Source organism: Rhagoletis pomonella, unplaced genomic scaffold (assembly GCF_013731165.1).
Source record: "Rhagoletis pomonella isolate Grant_MI unplaced genomic scaffold, Rhpom_1.0 Rhpom_scaffold_00008, whole genome shotgun sequence".
NCBI lineage: Eukaryota > Metazoa > Arthropoda > Insecta > Diptera > Tephritidae > Rhagoletis > Rhagoletis pomonella.
Genome location: NW_023458562.1, coordinates 1,861,833 through 1,884,432, shown reverse-complemented (window position 1 = coordinate 1,884,432; position 22,600 = coordinate 1,861,833). Strand labels below are relative to the sequence as shown.

Here is a 22,600-nt window from a genome sequence, read left to right as displayed (position 1 = left end):
AACTCTGGAAAAAAGCTAATATTTTTTCCATCCAAAAACCTTTTTGTATAAAAGGGGAAATATACGACACCAGCTTGCTGGCTCGATCAACTGATTATACCATCAGGCTCGAAGCATATAACTTACCAGCATGGTGGTACAATATTTAATTCTTTACAAATGAGGTCGAGGAAAGATTGAAATGATTAGAGCCGAAATTTCATAATTTTTCTACCATTTTGTTAAACATTGTGTTTTTTTTTAATTTCCAACTGCAATATCGTGAACTTAATATTCCACGAACACGGCTTTGACACATATAGTGCAAGAAATTTCCGCCAAAATATTTTTTACTTAGAAAATTGAGCTAATTTCACCACTCACGACACCAGCATGCTGGGACAATCATAAAATTTTCAAATAGTTTTTGAAGTCGCACCAGCAGCTGGTACAATCACACCACAAGAACATACACGGTCAATCGACTTGATGGGCCATTTAACAAATGAAGCATATTAAGGGCCAGTTTTTCAGTGCACGGCCGTGGTTTAAACTAAGTTTACACCCCCGATCTGGCGGTTTAAACTAAGATCAGCCAATCAAATGTCAGCCAGCTGTTCAATTTAAACTCAGTTTACTTAATCTGAGTTTAAACTGGCACAGAAAAACTGGCGCTAAGAGCCGTAAACTTATCTATTTTAAACTTCAGTTAAATCGTTAATAGATAAGATAAAAAACAGCCCTAACACTTTTACAGTATGTATGTATAAAAACTTAAGGAACATACAATACACATGTGATTATATATCAGTCTTTCTTAGTTTAAAAATTCATCTCTTACATTAATGCAAAAAAAATAGATCGAATTAAGCATATACAACTTTTTCATGCCCAGTATGAATAAATTCTCCAAAGGGCTAAAATAAGGGCTAGGGGCAATTTTAAATTTATGTGGCCAAAAAAAGTATGTGGTAGCTAAATCTAGCCACCAAAGGACTAAAACGGCAACCCTGGTAAGAAGAGGCTGACTGCTCTTAGTGGATTAAGATGCGCTACGCTAGGCGCACATTGCATCCGATAGGCCGACCAATTTGATCGGCCGAACTGATGCACACACTTAACCAGATTATTTTCCAACCGTATTTGTACGCACAAATCTAGTTTTCATTTAAATTTTGTAAGCAGTGAAATATTTTGATAAATTTAAATTGACATACTCTAAACATGTGATTTTGTAGGTCATTTTTTTGTTTTTCACCCAATAAGTTAATTTTTCGCAGTCCATTTTGATACTTTTCACATGACATCGGACGAGAAAAATAAACATGTTTGAATTTATCGTCACTGACGGGCGTCAACGGCCGATGTCGGTTCGGTTATCGGTTTATGTGTGAGAGCGCTCATATAATCACAAGGGTTTATTCCAGTGGTCGGCAAAAGTTAAACTGTGACTGTGTTGGTGAGAACAAGAGAACTGCTCCGCATGAGCAACCCTGTAGAAAATTACGATAAGTGAAACAAAATTTTTAAGTTATCGGTCTTCAATAAAAACATATAAATACATATATTTAACACATACATATGTACATATATGTGCATCGCTCATTTACTATAAAAGTATCATAATCCCAAAAAGGCAAAAATCGGGTTAAGTTTGCAAGAATGAACATTATCTCTTTCTTATGATGTGTAAAAAATTTCATTGCTGTAACGATTACCAGTAGCTCACTAAAACAAAATCAACCTTATCCTGAGTTTCGCCCGAAAAATGTTCATCCGCGCATAGTAAACTCACGGAAACAAATGATAAATCTGAATAGGTATTAATTTTTCCCTTGGGAGTATATGTAAATTCAAAACTTTAAAACTGGTTTTCTCGAGTTTTTAGTTTTTTGATTTATGAAAATATTGAAGTAAAACTCAAATAAAATATTTCAAAATTCAAATATTGTAAATTTAAATAAAAAAATTGAAATTCATGTTCATCAAAATTGTTCATATCATTATGAAATGATTAAAAATGTCTTTTAATCGCATACATATTCCCTTTAACAACCACCCTTTAATTCTTTGAAAAAAAAAATAAAAAGTCGTTGTATTTCTTCTTCATCAAAATGTTTCCTTATGAAAAGAATCAAAATGTCTTTGAATAGAATATTCTTTATTTTTTAAATGACTTATAACACAAAAGGCATTGCATGTCACCAAAAGCATTTTCAAGCATGTAATATTTGTCGCAAGGCATTTTTGCATACAAGAAACAAAGCGCTACAGCCAAAGACGATGTTGATTCGTTGCTCTCTAGCCAAGGACTAAACGATAGAGCGTAAGAATACGTGTGAGCAGCGTTGCCACAGACAAATTTTTTTCCCTACAAAATTTCCTACCATAACCAACCAAAACCTACCAAACATTTTTTTGAGTTTTAATATTTGTTTTCAATGTCAAATTTTTTAAAAACATAGTTAACATAACATTTAGTAAAACTAAAACACAACTAGATTAATGAAAACAAATTAACTGCGTATAACGATTCATTTTACTGTACAGACTTATCCATGTGCACATATGTCTCTTTACACATACATACATATCGTCACTATATACGAATAAAGACGCGAGCTCAAAAGCTGATAGCGAAAAAAGAGGCGTAAAAAACTTTCGGCGAAGAAAGAATCTTAACATAGGTGACAGCAAATAAAGCCGCGTTAACCTCTTTGACAGCAAAGAAAGACCCGCGGTCAGCTATATTTTCGAGTGTAACAGTATTCCCCAGAACTCCCCAAAGAGTTTTTCCGAGCTCTTTATTCGTATCTAGTGTCGATATTATTATTATTACGTCTAAGATACCCGCGCTGCGACCTAAGAAGATATATTGTGCTAAATCAAAATTGTAATCACTCCAACCTTAGGCTATTTAAAAAGCTCAGCACTCTGGATGAGGCCATGTTCCAAATTTTAGATGGAGAAGGCAATCGTTCTTCAAGGTGTATCAATCTACGATTCATGCTTTGTGGACAGGCACATAGAATATACTCAGGGGTTTCTTTCACCAGCCGACAAACCCTACAGTCCGTCTCTACAAAAATACCCATTTAATTAAAACCGTACGTTAACTTGCAGTGTGCTGTCAGGTATCCAGTAAGAGTTCTAAGTTCAAGGTGTCTTTTGGAGTTCCTGCCGGAAAGAGGTATGCATATCTTTGATTATCTTATTCCCTTTGACTTCCGCCAGTAGGCAGCAATTTGAGATTATTCCCAGCTAGCTCCTAAGTAGGTCTGCAGTGTATCCTTTAGATGTACCGCAGAAAGGCTAGGGACCATGCAAACGCATTTGGGCTTCACGCTTTGCGAGACAGTGAGCCCTCTCGTTGCCTTCAAACCCTTCATGCGTGACGCTATTGTGGGCCCGTAGCTGGTTCAAGAGTTTACAAGCCTTGATGCCATTTTAAAAGACTCTAAGGCCTTTAACGCTGCCGTAATGTCCGACATAATATTTATTCTGGCCTCATTTGCCTTCTACGATGACATTCGCGAACACAGACTTCGATTGGGAAGACTTCCGCCTGAAATATGGTTGAGTACGAGCCCATTGGCAGACTTTTCTGCAATCTGGGTCCAAGTACGCCATAAATTATATCGCAGATGACAGGTAATACGAAACTACATCGATTTTTCGTCTCTCTTGAAAAATTTCTAAAAATGGACTTGGCACCTTTTCACCCTTAGGTCATTATATATGGATGTCCGTATTGCATATTGGCAATAATAACGTTTGTACTTAGGAATCAGGTATATTTACATGTTTGTGGCCGCCATTATACGAACGCACCGGTGAAATATTTGTGTAAAAAAGGTTGCTAAAATATTTGGAGATATGTACGTACATATTTTCTATTTTTCGCAAATAACTATTACTCATTGTCCCGAAACCTACCAAAATCCAATCAAGCCTACCAACCTACCAAATGGAAAAAAAACCTACCAGTTTTGGTAGGAAAAGCCCATGTTTGGCAACACTGCGTGTGAGTTGATCTTCCACAGGTGTGGTATGAAGCGCCGACCACTGGTTTATTCATATTGCCCGCATATAGCCCATATCGGCCGAGCACAATTCGGTCAACGACCTTTGAATTAGAAAGGTCGGGCGTTTTGCTGCTAGCCATTGAGCGCACCGTTGATTTGTTAGTAGCATTCAAATCGATAACGTTGTTTTTTCGCAATGATGTTTCATGTACTTGAGGATCAGACGATGAGCGCGTTAACAATTTCTTCGCAGCACAGCAACAAGCACTTCGTCGAAGTTCTATCACCTCCGCTGTGAGCGAGGCAAGAGTAGTCACGACCTCTTCGGCATGCAGCTTGCGTATGGCCATTAACTCAGAGTTCAGCTTTTATTGTGTGTCCATCAAGAGTTTTTTGCCTGCTTGAAGAGCTTTGATTTCAACGATTGTACGCGCTTGTTCAGATCTCAAAGCATTGACTTCGCTAAGAAGAGTTAACAAATCCGTTTGTTGTTTACACTCTTCAATATAAACATTACGCGGCTTGGGTGCATAATTTGCGGATGAGCGAGAATATGCGAATTAGAAAAAGTTAAATTTTGCGAAGCAACAGTCTCTTTCCGGTTGACGAACAGGGGAGGAGATCGAATCGATCTCCGACGAACCTCCGCGCACTCATTACAGATGTATTTGTTGTCAGAGTTAGCAAAATAGTCCAAGTCGGCAGGCGTAACACCAACACATTTCAGACGATAAAATTCATTACACTTGTCGCATTGCACTTGGTTTCAAGGCGATCAACTTTTTGGCCGCAACCACACGGCATTATAAATAAATAAGATTTAAATAAGATACGATAATAAAACAATAAGAGTCACTGTCTAGCCCAATTATGTTGCACTGCTAATTTTACAGGATATAAAATCAAGAATACGGAGCTAAGCCAAAACACGTCCGCGCACTGTCGCTGCTAGCGTTGAATGCAGGTAGGGGTGGGAATTCATTACTCCTCTGCAAACTTACCAGACTCCTTTATGAATTTTAGCAGTTTGTTGAGGGGAAGAGAATGTACGTCGTCTATTCTCAGTACATGCGACCCAAAAATGCACCACCTGAGTCTGGCGAAGGCCGGGCAGCGCAGAGAATATGTTCAGTACTATCCTCGTTCTCCAAACACGATGTACACAGTGGATCGTCGATGATGCCTATGGTGACCATTAGCGTGGGCCGAAAATAGGCTTTTTTAGAATTTTGATTGGTAATAGCAAAAATATAGTTAACTATACTCTAAAAAGAATCTGTGTTAAATGTGAAAATTTTTGGTCAATATCCTAGGCTCGCCCAAGTCCACCAAAGATCAGGTAATAAAAAAATTTTTTTCTTAGCTAACTTCCATTCTCTACAAAAAAAGTCCATACACCAAATTATGTAGGACTAATACTTTCGAAGATTATAGCAATTTTAGTAAAAAAATTAATTTATTTATTTATTTATAAATTTTTATTTTTTGAGCATATTGAACTTTGATGGACTAGGGCGAGCCTGGGATATTGACCAAAAAATTTCAAATTTCCCACAGATTTTTCTTAAAGCATAATGAATCATATTTTTGCTATTACCAATCAAATTTCTAAAAAAAAAGCGGATTTTCGGCCCACGCTAGTGACCATATGTCGTTCACATGGACTGTGCCCCGTAATCAGTCCTACCAGGGCTCGTAGATCACTCCTTCTTTGATAAGAAATTTTGCTAACACCCTGTCAGGCTTTTTCAGGAAACATTTGGTTATTGTGCAGGTGTCAATAGTGCACCAAGGGCTCTCATGATGTTTATGAGATGCTTGATGCACCCGATCTTTCCCGCTATGCTTGGCCCTACAATTTGCTCTGGTCCAATTGGGCGCTCCAGTTCGTTACCTTGAACACCGTAGTGTCCCGGCACCCACACACGTTCAAGCTGATTCTGTCTTGTAACGGAGTTTAGCCCCAACTTACATTCCTGGACTATCTTTGAAGAGCTGAGAGCGGTTTCCAGGGCCTTTAGAGTAGCTTGGCTGTCACTGCGGATCCTGATTTTATGTCCGCGCCATCTTTCGCTAATTATCCAGTCCGCCACTTTCAGTATTGCAAAGAATTCGGATTGAAATACCGTTGTCATTGCACCCAATGCGGTAAAGCATCTAAAGTTTCCGTCCAGATGCCATCCAGCTCCAGTACCGTTTTCAGTCTTTGAGTCGTCAGTATAGAAAGTTTTCACCGAGTTTCCCAAGAGAGTGTCTGGATCTCTCCATTGTTCCTTTGTAGGAAATCTAACGATGTACTTTCTACTAGAGATGGGCGCGAGAGTGATTCTCACTCACGTTCACGCACGCTCACGTTGATGGTTTTGTAAATCACACACACTCACGTTGTGTTATATTGTTTTCGATAACGTTCACGCACGCTCACGACGCCTAGTTTTTGCACGCTTCATCACGGACAAATTTTTGTGTCAAGTTAAAACTTTATTTATATAAATAGCATTTCATATAAATATGCTTTATCGCACGAGTATTGTTCCAAAATCTTGGCCAAACGCCTTGCCTGACATGAACGCGCTGTTAATTTTTTTTTCCAAATTTCATAGAAAAGAATTCACATCAATATTCATTCAATCTAATTTTATTTTGGTTGAAAGTACACATTGTCCATCCATGCATACATACATTTTAAGCCCTAGCCGCCAAAAAGATGGAAGAGACAATTTTTTCAAATTTTAATGTTGATGCTCTAGGAATGTTTCTCCATCAAAAAGAAAATTTTGAAAAATATGTCGTTTACGTCTTTTTAGCGGTTAGCGCTCGATATGTGAAAATTATCTGATTGATGGAAAACTAAATCACGCACGCTCACGCCAGCAAAACTTTCAGTCACGCATGATCACGGAAGTTACGTGATTTTGCTCACGCGTGAAAAGGCGTGACACAACGTGTCACGTAGAAAATCACGTGTTTTGACCATCTCTACTTTTTACCAAAGGAGACTCTAGGTATAAGTTTGTCATTTGGTGCCAAAAACACCACCATACTACAGCAGAGTACCGGTGACGATTGGCCTGACTAGAGCTATGTATATCCAAAATACCATAGCCGGTGTCAGACCCCAGGTCTTGCTAAAGCTGATGCCATATAAAACTTTGTGGCTTTGCGTGACATTTATAATTTTGCCAGCAAAGCGCCAGACGCAAAAGTAAAGCCACAATGAACGCCAAGAAAACAATTTTGTACTGCTTTTGTACTCGTAAAAATTGCCGTGGATTTTAGTTATTTAGCTTTAAAAATATCACCAATATAATTAAATTTGATGTTTCTGCATGAAAACTCGAATTTGGACGAAATAAAATAAATATTAAACAGGCTAATTGTCAACGCGCGCAAAAAGATAGGAGCTGCCCATCTTTTTGCTTCGCGCTGCAGCTGAAACGATCTATGTGTCATTCTTTTTGCATTTTCATACATTTCATATTATCTGTCAAAGCGAATCTGTCACGCAACGCGAAGCAAAAGTTTTATCTGAGATCGCCTTAAAGGTTCTCGACACTGTCCGAAAACTTTCCGCGCTCGTTTTAACTTCAGCTCGACGAGAGTTTTCCATGTCAGCTTCGTATCTTACTCCTAGAAATTTCACATCCACGGAAAGGCTTAGGTTTACGCCTCTAAGCACTGGAAGGACAGGACTTTCCGCTTTGGTATGCATGCTGATGAGCACTAAGGGGGCTATTCAGCAAAACCCTTGATCTAATGTACTTCTCGACCGTGCACTCCAGACTTTTCAGCATGAAGGATGTCAGGCTAATTGGCCAGCGCCAGCCGTGATGCTATGTACCAGTTTAGTCTGGTGGCTCTTCCCGACTCGCTATCCTCCACTATATCTCTGCCTGCGACAGGAATTATCCTGCTACCCGGAAAGTGAGTTTCCAGGAGAGTTTTACAATTGTCCACTCCCTGGCGAAATATCAGAGGAAATTTCTTTCGTAAACGTGCCAGTATTTATTTTGGGTGATTCGATTTAGTAGAAAACTAATTAAGCCATATCCTTTCAACACAAGCCAAAGACGAAGAGAGAAAACCTTCAATTATGCTCTTTCAAAAACACGCAGAGTTGTGGAAAATACTTTCGGACACTTAAAAGCGCTATTTCTTCGTATTGACAAGCGAATCGACAACTCTATTAGGAACGCAAATCCTATAATAAAAGCGTGTTACATTCTGCATAACTTTTTAAACAATAAAAATGATTCGCTGAACAACAAATGGCTTGAAGCTTTGAAAAATATGGAGACCACTCGGGAAAACCCGAATAATAACACAAACGTATCTGATGACCAAGGAAACGCAGAAATGATAGAAGTGCGCCTTGCACTTATTTTAGTTAGTACTTACAGCCGGTTTTACCAGCAATTTAAATGGAAAAGGACTTTTTATTTTCTGTCAATTTCCATATAAAATTCAAAAAATTAAAATCAGTTGCTTTCGTGAAATTGGCTGTAAATCTGCTATATAAGTAAATGCGATTACTTTCTGTATGATTTTGGATTAGGCTTTGAGTACTTCATAAAGTAGAAAGTAGGTGACTACCTGCTTCAACGTTTGAGCTAGTCATATACATAACTCTACTCACCATTAACATTGTGTGTGTGTACAGTAATTTTCGGATATAAGAGTCGAAGAAAATGGGCGAAATTCAAAACTTCATCCAGGGAAGTCTTATATTAAAATCTAGGTTAATAGCATTTTTGGGGCTCATATGAAAACCCGCTTAATGCCACATTTGGGGCTTACATAAACAAAAAGGTTGTCATGCCACAAAAAACAAAACATTACAATACTCCCAATTTTTTATTTATTTTTTATACGGGGATTTTTGTATAAATTTCTTCAAATGATTCACACATTTGCAATGCAATATCTTATAAGTTAACAAAATTAATCACGAAAAATGCAATAGGCAATGTACACAAAAACTCCCGGTTCCAATAACCGCGGGCTTATATCCGAAAATTACTAGGGCTGTTCAAGATGGTCTGGAATTTGCATTTGTAAATCCTAGGTTTGCTGCCATCGCAATCGTGTTTATTTTATTGTTGTGAACTTACAAATGCAACGAATATGCAAATGCAAGAGAAAATGCACACGATCCTGAACAGCCCTAATGTATTAACTAATACCTACTATATCGACAGAAACGAAAATACATAACAACTCTTTTTTTACTTCTTTAAAAATTCCAACAAAGCTTTATTGATTTCCTTAGTGTCTTTTACATATTCTTCGAAGAGTTCTGCTCATTTGTTGTCATTTTCAATGAATTTCTCAGTCGTACGTTTTAATTGCTCGCTACTTTAAGAAAATCCATTATTTGCTTTTTCCATTTCTTTTTCAAGTTTGTCAAATTTTTATAGCAAAGAGTTTTGAATGTTTCGCTTTTTATTTGTATTTGGTGTTGATGGCTCGCAAATTGGTAACGGTGATGCCAGTGGTGACGAGATATTTAACATTGACGACGAAGGTGACGGTATTGAAGACAATGCTGCTACATCAACTACGTCAGGAATATTAATTGACCTCGAGATTGAAGTGTTACCTGTATACATATATGTAATACTTCTATATTGATAGTAACCTATTTTCACAATGTGTTTTTATTCCGCAACCTATGAAATAAATGTTTGCTTGTGTTAGTATAGATGTATATATGTGAACTATTACAAACAAACAACTGTCAAGTCACTCCAGGAGCGGTTTAAATAAAACATATTAAATAAATTAAAACAAAAAAACATAACCAAATTGTTTCCCCTGAAAATGATTGGTGCACGCTTTGTGGTAACCGGCAGATTTAAATAAGCAGCAGGAGATGTATAAGTTACACTAGAGGCGATCACGGTAACCAGTCTTAAAAAATATACTGTGGGGATGCGTGCCTTACTTTCCACCGCCTTAGCCGGCATGTAGCGTTTGCCCGTTTTCCCTGATACGGCTCACTTTTAAGTAAATAGTACCAGTGTTTAAAAAACTTAAGTCGAAGTAGCAAAAGTAATAAAATTTTCGCTTCTCACTGCTTCGACTTATTTGGGCAGTTCACAAGAAGTTGTATGATTGTGTAGTTTTATAGCTTTACAGCTGTTGTATCAGTATTGTTGCTGTTACACATACAAAATTTGAATAACATCAATACAACTCAGAAGCCTATGTTTATTGAGTGTGCTATTCGATCAACTGATTTTGTTTGTTTGTTTTTTTCATCTTATTAATAGAATTGTGAAATTAAAAAAAAAAAATTAAAAAATGAGTCCGAGTGACATACCGGTAATTATAATGGAATAACACTTTTTTTATTATTTTCTTATTTTTTAACTACTTTTTATTTATTTAATTTTAGTGCAAGAAAAAACGCATACGCTCCAACCCGATAAGGAAATGGGAAATGGCAGATGAAAAGATGCTGGTTGAATTCTTAAATGAAAATCGCGACTTCGAGGTTTGTTACTTATTTTGTGTTAAAAAACGCTTAATTTCACTTTTTGCATAAACCAAATGCCCAATTTTTCTACAAGCGCTTCGCCGAGGAAAAAAATGTGAATGTGGAGTGGAAACAAGCGCGCGCAAAAGTGCGAAACATGCGTGATGTATACCAGAAAACAAAAGGTTTTGAAGAGTCGACGGGTGCAGGCAGTATGGACGGCGAGACGATGAGGAGTAAGTTTATTTTGAATGAATATATTTATGTATGTAGCTACATATATATGTACGTAGAGATCAAGTTCGCAACTCTTAATTTTAGGCACCCTGCTTAAAAAGTTCAAATACTATTACGAATTTGAAGAAATTTTTGGTAGCAGATTAAAAGAATGTACGGTCGTAGAAAGCATTGATGATTTCAGTGTGATTGTGGCGGAGAGCGCTATAAATTCAACGCCACTGCCAATAGAATATCTGGACCAGGTCTCAAATGAAATACAAATTGAAGCTGCCCCCTCAACCAGCCGTAGGGGCATTTATTCAAGGACTGCTGTTTCGGATATTATGAAATTCATGAAGAACTGATCAAATTAAAAACCAAGCAAATGGAGAAAGAATCCGAAGCCAAAAAAAAAGAATTAGTTCTGAAGGAGAAAGAATTGGAGCTTCGAGGGAAGGAGTTGGAATTGAAAGAAATGCATATTTTAAGCCGGGAGCGCATAGAATCGCAAAGGCTGGAAATGGAAGAGAGGCTGGCCATGGAGGAGCTAAGACTGAAATATCCCAGAACCCCTAATAATTTTTAGTTGCTATACGTATTTTTTTAAATGAATTTCTTTTTATGAATTAATTTTTACTTTTTTGTTAACAATGGATATTCAGCATTTACTTTAATTTGAATAAAACATATCAGTTACTCATAAAATTAAGTAAACGGTTATTTTTTTCTTTTAATATTCGCAATATCTTTTCTGTTAAATATTTTTCGTAATTTTTTTATTAAAATATGGCTTATGTTTTACCAAGCATCATATAAATCCAAAAATTTAAAAATTGCAATCTTTTTAAGAAGAATTTCTTAAAAAAAATCAAGTATGCAGTTTTATATTTCATTTAAGTTTAGTCTAGTAATATGCGAATTTTAAATGTCTTCAAATTCGCATTAATTTTTGATTTTTTTTGCTGGTGGGGTTTTACATTTTTTCCATATAATACAGGGTGTCCTATACCACCCGTCGTCCTCTAAAATGGGGAAATGTTTTTTATTGAAAACCGCGAAAATTTTAGCTACTAAATCGCGGATGCCCTATCTTTTGGTGGTATGTATGTTTTTACAACAGATTCGGATTCTCTGTGACAGATACGCAACTTTTGTTTGAAATGGCAGGAGTTCACGTTTAGTTAAAGTTGGAAGGTCATTTGGAGGTTGAAAAAGGCACTTCCGAGAAAAAATGTTAACGTATGTTACGTATTTTTATCCTTAGAATCAGAATCTGTATTAAAACATGCATATCTAATTAGAAAAAATTTACTTCCGGTCAGCATTCCCGATTTAGTGTTTTGCGGTTTTCAATAAAAACATTTCTCTCCATTTTAGGGAGGGTCAACCGGTGGTCTAGGACACCCTGTATATTTTCAAATTTTTCGTATATGGATATGCATAACGCCGTCAGCATAAATACATATCTTAACAAATCAAATGGAATTTTAAGACATTTAAAATTGGAAAATTTTTATGCTAAAATTTAGTGAGCTATAAAATTGCATACTTGAAAGTTTCTTAGAAATTGTTATTAAAAAGTTTGCAATTTTTAATAAACTTTGTAAAATTCTCCAAAGTCCGAAAATTTAAAGCGGTACATTTTTTAAATACAGGCATCAGCCACGCTTTTAGATTCAGGTTCAATAATTTGCTGATATCTCGAGAAGTAATGAACGTAAAATCATCTGCGATGACTCATTTTGTTCGCTATGGTTATGGCTATACAAATAGTCATTGACCTAAAATCAAATAACATTTTTCTATGAAAAAATGACATTTTAAAGTTCAACTTTGGGTTTTTTCTCGTTTTTTTTTTATTATTTATTCATATTATCTAAGAAGGTAAGAGCCGGATCGAAAAAATAACATCCTAGTGTATTCAGCGGCCTGGACAGCATATTATAAGATCTTACAAAACTCAAATTTCCAGAGGAATTTCGCGTCCGCACGGATTGAAGGACGAGTAATTTTAAGCAAAACAAAAATGGACTTCAGCGACCTCTATATTTTATTCATTTTTTTAATCAAGTTATGTCCTTTAATTTTTTAGCAAAAGGAACACAAATTTGCGTGAGCACTGAATAATATTAAAAAAAGGATTTCTTGGACCATTCAAATGTATATTATACTGTCTGGTTTTCAATGTAATGGAGTAAGAAGTTTCTTGTATTACTTCCTAAGGGTAAGTCAAATTGTGGTACTAAAACTGAGTTCCCATATTCATTTTCACGATGAATATCTCTCAGAATATTATGTAGGATGCAGCATACCATAATCCACTCATTACAGTCAGTATTATTTGCAGTCGTATGCATTCTAAATTTGAGCTCATTTAAGCTGTTGAACCTTTCTTTCAAAATACCGAAGCAATTCTCAATGCGTACACGATATTTTGAAAAGTACTTATTAAATAACTCTCTTTCTCCTTGTGTATACTCGGTACTGTTTGCTCTGAACGGCGTAATTGAAAATGGCTTAAGGGGATAAGCACTATCTCCAGCTATCCATTGTGATGGGGATAAGAAACGTTCTGGTTGTTTTGAGAGAGTGCATTCTGAAAAAAATTTTACGTCATGCACACTTCCCGGATAACCTATTGTTATCTGTCGTATGCTTAAATTGTAGTCGCAAACCGCTTGAATTTTTATAGAATACTGGCGCTTCCGTGAAAAGTAAAATTCATGCCGCTTGACAAGGCCTTCTGCTAATTTTATTTCACATCCATCAACATAGCCTACACATCCGGGCATCTCTTTGCTGGTCAAGGATACAATTCGTTGGCGTTCGCATTCATTGGGCCAAAATAAAAATTTATTTTTAAGGCACAGTATGGCTTTAAAAACCCGTTTGGTTACATTTTTAATGGTGCCTCCATCACCTACACCGAAAATTGAAGCCACTTTACGCACCGATTGCCCATCGCCAGATGATCCCAACCGATAAAGGACTATTTTCAGTTGCAACTCTATAGGAAGCTGTAATCCACTGGAACTAGTTTTAAAAACAGCGTCGTCCTTTATTAAGGCTAAGATGTAGCGAAACTCTTCTGGCCGGAGACGGACCATTTGTGTGAACCTGCATTCATCGAGGCTTCCAAGCACATTCCGCTCCCAATAGGACGATTTTGGTATGCCAAAATGAACACTTCTACGATTGCTTAATATGCAAAGCATATTCATCGCGAAACGTTCAATAATTTCGTCTTCTTCGTCATCTGCGGAAGAATACAAATAATGGGCATTGAATGGAGAAATGTATACAGATAGTCAACTAGTACTTACTTGAATCAGCCGCTAACAAATCGAATGATTCCTTTTTACATAAAGCAGCTTTAATTTTATTTTTTTACTTTCGCCTGGCATTTTTGTTTTCTTAACTATTTTTGATCAGCTGATTCAGTAATGGAAAATAACATAAAACGATAAAATACGCAACATACAACAGTCTGTTCATAAGTATTGTGTTCTGATACAACTTTCATTTACAACATAAAAGTTTACAACACCTTGTGAACTGCCCAATTGTAACTGTTCAAAATTACTTATTGCTTGTGCTTACGCTTATGAGATAAGACGACAGTCGCAGTCGAAGCACAAGCAGAAACTGATTGCCGACAAAATGCGCAGTGCTTCTGGCAGTCGGTGGTTTGGCGCAAGTCGCAAGTTGTCGGCAGTCGCAGACGAAAAATGAGAAATTCCTAGTTTCCGCAAGCGGGCAGCAACGACAGTCAATTGGTATTTTGTGTTTGCTTATGATTTCTTCAGAGCTCGCAAACAACTGTTGACACTTGCAAAGTGTTCGAAAAATACAGTTGAATTTTGGCAATTCTTTTTGTTCAAAGCGTTGCTCAGTTTCTCCATACAAAAAAATTGTCGAACAAAAAAATGTCGAACAAAAAATTGCCAGAAATCAACCTAGCTACTTCAAACTTGCATTTTATTGTACTTAAATTTAATATGCTATAAAATTCCATACCCTAAAAAAAAGTTTGAAATTTTTATGAACATTTCGCTAATTTTTGCTCAAATTTCTTTATTCCATGTACGAATGCATATATATTCATATACACATATTTAAATTTAGCTATTTTCACAAACTAAACTCTTTTTAATACATATATGCGTCATATTTAGAACAAATTGCTAATTTTTCCTTAATGTATCTACATATGTACATATGTTTGTGAAAATCAGGCAAAACTGCATTGCACACTGCGTTATTTCGATTACAAAGCACGGTGCAGCGAACAAAGGTGGCGCCGTCAGTGGTACCGCTACTTTGGTTTTGCCGATTTTGACAGTTGTGGTAACTTGTAAACAAACCTTTGTTTACAAATCAGCGAAAGAGAAATTTGAATTATCAGTTTAAATTCAGTTTGAAAATTCAGTTTAAATTGTGTTAATTTGCAATTTGTGAGTGGTTTTTGAGTTGAAGACTGCATAAAAACTAATAAAATGAAGTGCTGTGTGTTAAATTGCGACAGCCGTCAAGACGCAAGATGCGTAGATGCAAGTGTAGCGCTGGGACGAATCGCTGCATTTTGTGTACATAGGGCACGGCAAAGCCGTTCCCGAAATGTTTCTTTATTCAGGGCTATCACAGAATCCATCGTAGCTTCGATTTTCGTGAAATCTACGAAAGTGCTATCACAGAATCCGAATGGCTACGAACGTAAATTCGAAATTCGTAGAGAGCCTTCATTGAATCCGTTCGTAATGAAGATTCGTACAGATACTCTACGACGAAATTATGCTGTCGGAACAAAATTTAAAATCACTCAATCTTAAAAATAGTGGAAGAAAGCTGCATTATTTTTAATATTAAATATTTATTGTACTCCAAATTTGTTATAGTTTGATATAATTCCATATATTTGTGTAAACGTAGACGTAAAATACCAATGCTATACATACATACATATGTATGTACATACACGCATTCATCTGCTAGACGCTATTTAATGAATTAATATCTTGCATTAATCGAGGAAATAATAGTTTAGCAACAATTTATTAGGAAATAAACCTAATTACTTTAATATCATAAAAATTTATTTAAAAAAAAAATTCTATTTAAAATAATAAAATCTAGGCTAAAAATAAACTTAAAAAAAATATTTATTAAAAAAATAAACAAAAACTAAATAAAAAAATAAAAAAATCCCCACTGCCCCACGAATCGGACTCGAACTCAGCTCTCTCAATTGGCAGTCTAGTACTTTGCACACTCGGCCATTGCGCCTGATTGGCCAGCGTGAGCAAAATGACATACATAAATGTCTGTTGTTTCCTTTGCACTAACTGATTTCGAATCAGCATTCGAAGCTGGCAACGATATTTTCGAGTTCACTCGGATTCAGTGGTAGCAATTTTTTCGTATTCGTAGCGGGCATTTGAATTCGTAGATTTTCTACGATGGATTCCGTGATAGCCCTGATTATTACATTAACAGCATTTCCTCACAATGATTTTGCTTCTGCTCCAAGCAGCCTCCATTAGCAAGTTAACTATTCAATCCCGCTGAGATGCTGCCGCAGTTTTTTGCAGCAGCCTTAATTGCAAAGCAATGGAGTGCACTAAAACGTTTGCTGAAGCAGCCTCAATTGCAAAGCAAAGGAGTGCACTAAAATGTTACCTATTCTCTAATAGATTAGGTGAAAAATGCAATATTTTCGCATTTAGCAAAATTAAAACACGTTTTTCTCTGTAAAGTGAACTGTTTTGGCAGTTTCAACTCGTTCTTCTTTTCGCTCTTTTCTTTGTTTACTTGTGGTACACAAATGTCAACGCCCAGGACGGCGCAATCTTGTATTCTATCATTCTTGATTACAAAGTATGCGTTAAGCTGAAATTAGTCGAGAACGCAGAACGTATACTTAAACTCAGTCTTTATACGCAGAATTTTGTCGATTACTGGAGCCCTCAGTGTTGGTTACTACACTGTTGCCACTCATCAATGCCCTTTCATAAACTTACCCTTTCAACTACAATTTTTCGTGCTATAATATATTTTAGCTAAATATAAACTACTTAGTTTTCAACAAAAACCTTGTTCAATAGTAAATTTCAAACATTTTAAACATATTTTGAATAGGAACTTATATCTTTTTTACCATCTGTAAAACTGACGAAGTGGCAACCATCTAAAGAAGGAGAAATCAGCTGATACGGGAAAATCTAAATTCCGCAGATTTCTGAGCTACGGGCTACAACTACAGAAAAATTCTGCGGTGTTGAGTTTTCATTTACATGGCGCTTTGGTAAGACAGATCGTGTCAGCTGACTCGGGTTTACGTACCGGTAGGTTTACATTCTACATACATACATATGTACACAAATATATGTATTTATGTTTGTGCACACAGGTCACTTGGTAATACCATAACACATATAAATTTTTTTTTTTTTTTTTTACGAGGAGGAAGCATCGAAAGCCTATACCCGTCAGTGTGGGACTTTAACCCGAACTAAACCTCCTACTGTCCGAGTACCGAACCCCCCGGTACCACCGTCAAGTATTTCGTCGGGAGGCGGTTGAGCACTAGACTCGCACGTTCGTTCCAGTCGGTTGTACTCAGTCCTGAGCTACGCCTGGTAGGCTTTGCCACGTCTTGTTTAAGGATAATTACCCTTTTTTAACTATTTATTTATTTATCTCTTAGATACCACTTATTATTTTCGCCTTTATAGACAGTAAGAGCAAAAACCTTAAAATGCCTTATGCGACGAGTTTCAAGCCCGCATACGTATGTATATTGCCTTTGCGGTTTGAACGGTCTAGGTTCCAATCCGCACCAACGTCCCGTGTGGACGAAATTCGAAACTGCACTTTATTTGCGGCTGGAACGCCCTAGGTTCCAGTCCGCGCCTATTTTCGATTGCAAAAATTTTTCGAGGTTGCCACTTGGGCGGCTGGAACGCCCTAGGTTCCAGTCCGCGCGTATTTATCGATTTCAAAAATTTTTTCGAGATTGCCACCTGAGCGGCTGGAACGCCCTAGGTTCCAGTCCGCGCCTATTTTCGATTGCAATAGTTTTTCGATATTGCTACTTGGGCGGCTGGAACGCCATAGGTTCCAGTCCGCGCGTATTTATCGATTTCACAAATTTTCGAGATTGCCACCTGAGCGGCTAGAACGCCCTAGGTTCCAGTCCGCGCATGCGCTTTAATTGTTAGATTTCATGTTCAAGGTGCGGTCTGAAAGCACAACTTTCTAAGCCGCACTGCTCGAGCGGCTGGAACGGCCTAGGTTCCAGTCCGCGCCTACGCTTTGGTTGGTGAACATCATAGTTTAGTTCCAGTCCGCGGCTATGCTAAGAGTTGGCTTAAGCACGGCTGTTACGCCGCTGTCTCTCTAGGTCCCTCAGTTCCTTCAAAATCGAAGTTAGTGTATCGCTGGTGGATGCCCATTCGCTGGTTCCTTTCACCATAGTCGACTACTGACTGTGGTCTAAACACCCCTCCAACGGCAAGTTTAAGTTGGTTCATCTGCCGATGGAAACGAGGGCACTCAAAGAATACGTGGTGGACATCTTCTTCCACGCCACTTAGACAGAAGTCGCAGTAGGGGTCGTGCTCATGTTTGAATTTAAACAGGTATGCCTTAAAACAGCCATGACCACTCAAGAACTGGCTCAGATAAAAATCTACTTCGCCATGCGTTCTATTAAGCCAGGATACCAGGTTTGGTATGCAGCGATAGGTCCAACGACCTTTAGTCGTACTATTCCACCTGTTTTGCCACTCCATAACGCTGCTCTGCCGGGCTTGATGTCGGTCTAATTGAGTTAGAGTACGCCGCGTGGATGCAAGGACCGTAGATTCTCTTGCTAGTATATCTACGGGTGTCATACTGCCGATTACGAAAGCTGCTTCGTCCGACACTGTTCTGAAGGCGCTGCAAACTCGGAGCGCGCATAAACGGTATGTTGAGTTGACTCCGCGGAAGTATGATGGACACTGTGCGGCGTTTGACCAAATTGGGGCCGCATACAGTATTTGGCTTTTAACCACGCTCGCTAAGAGTAAACGCCTGCGCTGTTTCGGTCCTCGCGTATTAAGCATTATTCGCGATAGTCCCGTGATCGTTGAAGCTGCTTTCTCTCTCACATAGCTCAGGTGGGCGCTGAAAGTAAGACGCTTGTCTAGCACCACTCCCAGGTATTTAATTGTGGGTTTCGTCGTGATGGTGTGGTCGCCAATTTTTAGCGCTACCTCCTCTAGTTTCTTACGACTCGAGATAAGTATTGCTTCTGTTTTTTGCTCGGCTAGCTTCAGGCCGAAGCTATTTAACCAGCTATTAATCACGCCGACTGATGATGCTACCTTTTTGCATATGACATCAAGCAGTTTCGCAGACACTACTACCGCAATGTCCTCTGCAAAACCCACTATGGATGATCCCTCAGGCAATTCGGTACGGAGAACTCCATCATACATAATGTTCCATAGCAAGGGTCCTAGTACGGATGCTTGTGGAACGCCACCTGTTATCTCAGCCCGTTGCAGGCCCTCCTCCGTTTCGTACCACAACACTCGCGAATGGAAATAACTTCGTATTAGTCTCCGAAGATAATAAGAAATGCCAATGCTCTCCAGTCTATGGAGTATTTTAGCCCAGTTGGCAGAGTTGAAAGCGTTCTTTACGTCTAAGGTAACAATAACGCAGTATTCTTTTGCTCGTCCCAGCCACCGTGTACCGCTTGTTGCATCCCGTGCTAACTTAATGACTTCTGATACCGCATTCACAGTGGATTTCCCTTTTCTAAACCCGAATTGGTTTGCCGATATACCGCCTTTTTCTTGGACTTCCCTGTCGAGACGTTTAGCTATAATATGCTCCAAGATTTTACCTGCTGTGTCTAGCAGACAAATAGGCCGAAAACTTGAGGGATCATCCAGAGGTTTACCCGGCTTTGGTATTAAGACCAGCTTTTGCCTCTTCCAGATTTGAGGGAAAGTTCCATTCGTGAAACACTCATTAAAAACTTGTAGGAATAAGGAAGCGCACTGGTGGACTGCAAGCTTAAGAGCTATGTTGGGTACGCCATCGGGGCCAGGAGCTTTCTTTACTTCCACCTTCGATGTTGCGAGTGTGATTTCTTCTTCCGTTACAGGGTCAACAACACTCAACGGCTCGCCATCCATAGTGGACACTAACGGTCTCTGTACAGGAAATAGTGTCCCCACGACGGACTTTAGGTATGCAGCGTTTTTCGGGTTCATGTTTCTGCCTTTCAGCTTTTTTGAGACAATTTTATAAGCCGAGCCCCAAGGATTCCGTTCAGCATCATCACAGAGCTCTAAGAAGCATTGCACTCGCGTGCACTCTTATAAGCCGCACGAAATACCACGAAGTTGTCTCTTTCCCTAGCTCTCTGAGCATTTCGCCTACATCTTAGACATTTCTTTCGCAGGTCCACTATGTTATCGTTCCACCAGTAGACCGCATGACGATACGTGGAGGAAGTTCTCCTGGCCATTGATGCATCGCAAGCTGCGCGAATGTCGGCCATTAGGTGTTCGGCCATGGAGTCTGCTGACCCTTGGTAAACGGTGGATGGTAGCATGCTGGTAAACGATTCGGGGTCGAAAGTACTGGTTTTCCACCCGTGCGATACTCCGGGGTTGTGAGTCCGCTTAGATACTTCTCGTCTGCAGTTGATATTGCAAATTAAAGCTGAATGATCACTTTGCGTATAACACGTGCTATGTTTCCATTCAGTGAATCTATATAGCCCGGAACTGATAAAGGTCAGGTCTATTATTGACCCAAAACCGTTTCGGCTGAAAGTGTGTTCAGTTCCCGTGTTTAGTAAAACGACGTCCAAATAAGCGAAAGCCTCCAGAAGAGCTCTCCCTCTTGGGCTTGTACTGCGGCGTCCCCACTCTTGTGCCCACGCGTTGAAGTCTCCTGCTATAAGAACATTCTGCCTGCCTCTAGCATCAATTGTTAGATTTAACAGTATATTTTCGAATGCCTGTATACTTATGCTTGGCGCAATGTAGCAGCTGTATACGTACAAGTTGCCGATTTCCGCACCAACGAAGCCATTTGCGGACACGGCACCCTGCATCCAGCGAGCTGGGTTCCCGCATGACCAGAGCGCCGCTTTTCCGCTTTGATCCTGAAGCCAGCACTGAGACGATTTCGATTTGTATGGCTCACTGAGTATCGCAATATCGATTTTTTCCTCTAATATTGTTTGCGACAGGAGGTCCTGCGCCGCTTGGCAGTGGTTGAGGTTAAGCTGCAAAAGTCTCATCATACCTTTATTTTGCTTAGCGCCAGTTGATATACCGAACACTTGTTGCCTCCTGCCTGGTGCCTGGTAGGATTTCTGCCGCGTTTTACGCATAATAAGTACCGAGGTGCATTTGTGCATAGTTAGGCCGTATGCCCAGTTTGACCGCACTTGAAGCACGATTTGCCAAAATCGTCGCTGCTCCGACAGCCCTTCGATATGTGGCCGAACTCAAAACATTTGTAGCAGCGCTTTGGCTGTATTTTATGTCTTATTCGGCAGATAACCCAGCCAATTCTGATTTTACCTTGGCCTACTAGCTTATTGGCAAAGCTCTCGGGTAGGAGTAAGGTTGCGGTCTGTGTGCCTCCGTACGCTTTTCGCATCGACCGGATATTGGATACTAGCACTTTAGTGGACCCACCCTGACCATTTAAAGCTAAGCACACCTCTTCGCTTGTCGTAAGTTCGTCGATATCATGTATCTCTATATGAACCATTTCAGTTAGGGTCCTGACTTCTGCTTTACCTGCCAGTACTCCTTCGACTGCCTCTTGAAGTTTCGCAGTATTTACGTCCTCAGACTTATTCAGCTGAAACAGGAGATCGCCACTAGCTGTTTTCCTGATCTTCCGCACAGTTTCGCTTAAACCCTTCAGGCTTTCCTCGCTCTTTACCATTTTCAAAATGTCAGCATAAGAACACTCTCCAGAGGTTTTGACTACAATGGCGTCCGGGCGGGTTGGCTTTTTTCTCTGCCGTCTTTTCGGTTTCACCTTAGTCCACTCCATATTTAAGTTGGCTGTGGTAGCGTTGGAGCATAGCGACTGGTTATCGCCTTTTGGCTTCTGGGCCGCGTTGTCAGCAGTTTCTGGTTGATCACTGCTACGAGTTTGGCGATCCATTTTCTCTGCTTGTGCTCGAGGTGAGTTGACACGAATGCGTTTATCTTTCGGTTGTGGGCGGTTCTCGGGTGTGGGTTCGTTCGCCGACCTCTTCCCTGTTTTATCACCTTTGACTGGCCGGTCTGTTTGAGTCGATTTCACTGAAGTACTAACTGAGGTTCTTTCTTGATCATTACTCTCAACGATTTCGAAGAGCTTCGAGATGCTGGTCAGGACGTTTTTCATTTGCTGATTCACGTGCCTCTGGCTATCCATCATCTTCCTCAGTTCCCCAATCATGCGGAGGGCGCCGTTGTACTTTTCAGTAGAGTTCTCGATTGATTGGATTCTCTGAGAGTCAGCCCCATTTCCGCTTTCTATGCGTGCTGCTGGTGACCCTGCAGAATCCTCCACGTTATTTGAACTCGGGACATCCGTATTGTCACTGGCTGGTCGTCTGGCCAGTAACGTGTTACGTACGGGAGATCGTTGGGTCATTCCGCTCCGCTGGAAGGGGCTACTAGCCCCGGACGGAGGTTGGATCTCGGTGCCTTGGTTTTGCTTCCGTTTATCCATTTTTATCACTTCCTCACCACGGGGTGAGTAAGTGACAGTACACTTAGCACCACCTTTGTACTTTTTCGTAGCCGGAAATACAGGTAATTATTTTGATATATTTTATTTTTAATTTCTTACTTTAGTTTAATTTATTTATAAAGATTATTTGCTG

General features: G+C 39.1%; 1 protein-coding gene across 1 annotated transcript; it reads right to left on the bottom strand.

The window, feature by feature from the left end:
- Nucleotides 1-21,129: 21,129 nt before the first annotated feature.
- LOC118745043 lies at nucleotides 21,130-22,149 on the bottom strand. The gene has a single exon (XM_036478580.1). It carries the CDS (start codon nucleotides 22,147-22,149, stop codon nucleotides 21,130-21,132), a length of 1,020 nt encoding a protein of 339 aa, XP_036334473.1.
- Nucleotides 22,150-22,600: the final 451 nt, after the last annotated feature.

Excerpts from the sequence above, each read along its gene's own strand:
- LOC118745043 (XM_036478580.1), bottom strand. The coding sequence starts at position 22,149 with ATGATGGATAGCCAGAGGCACGTGAATCAGCAAATGAAAAACGTCCTG.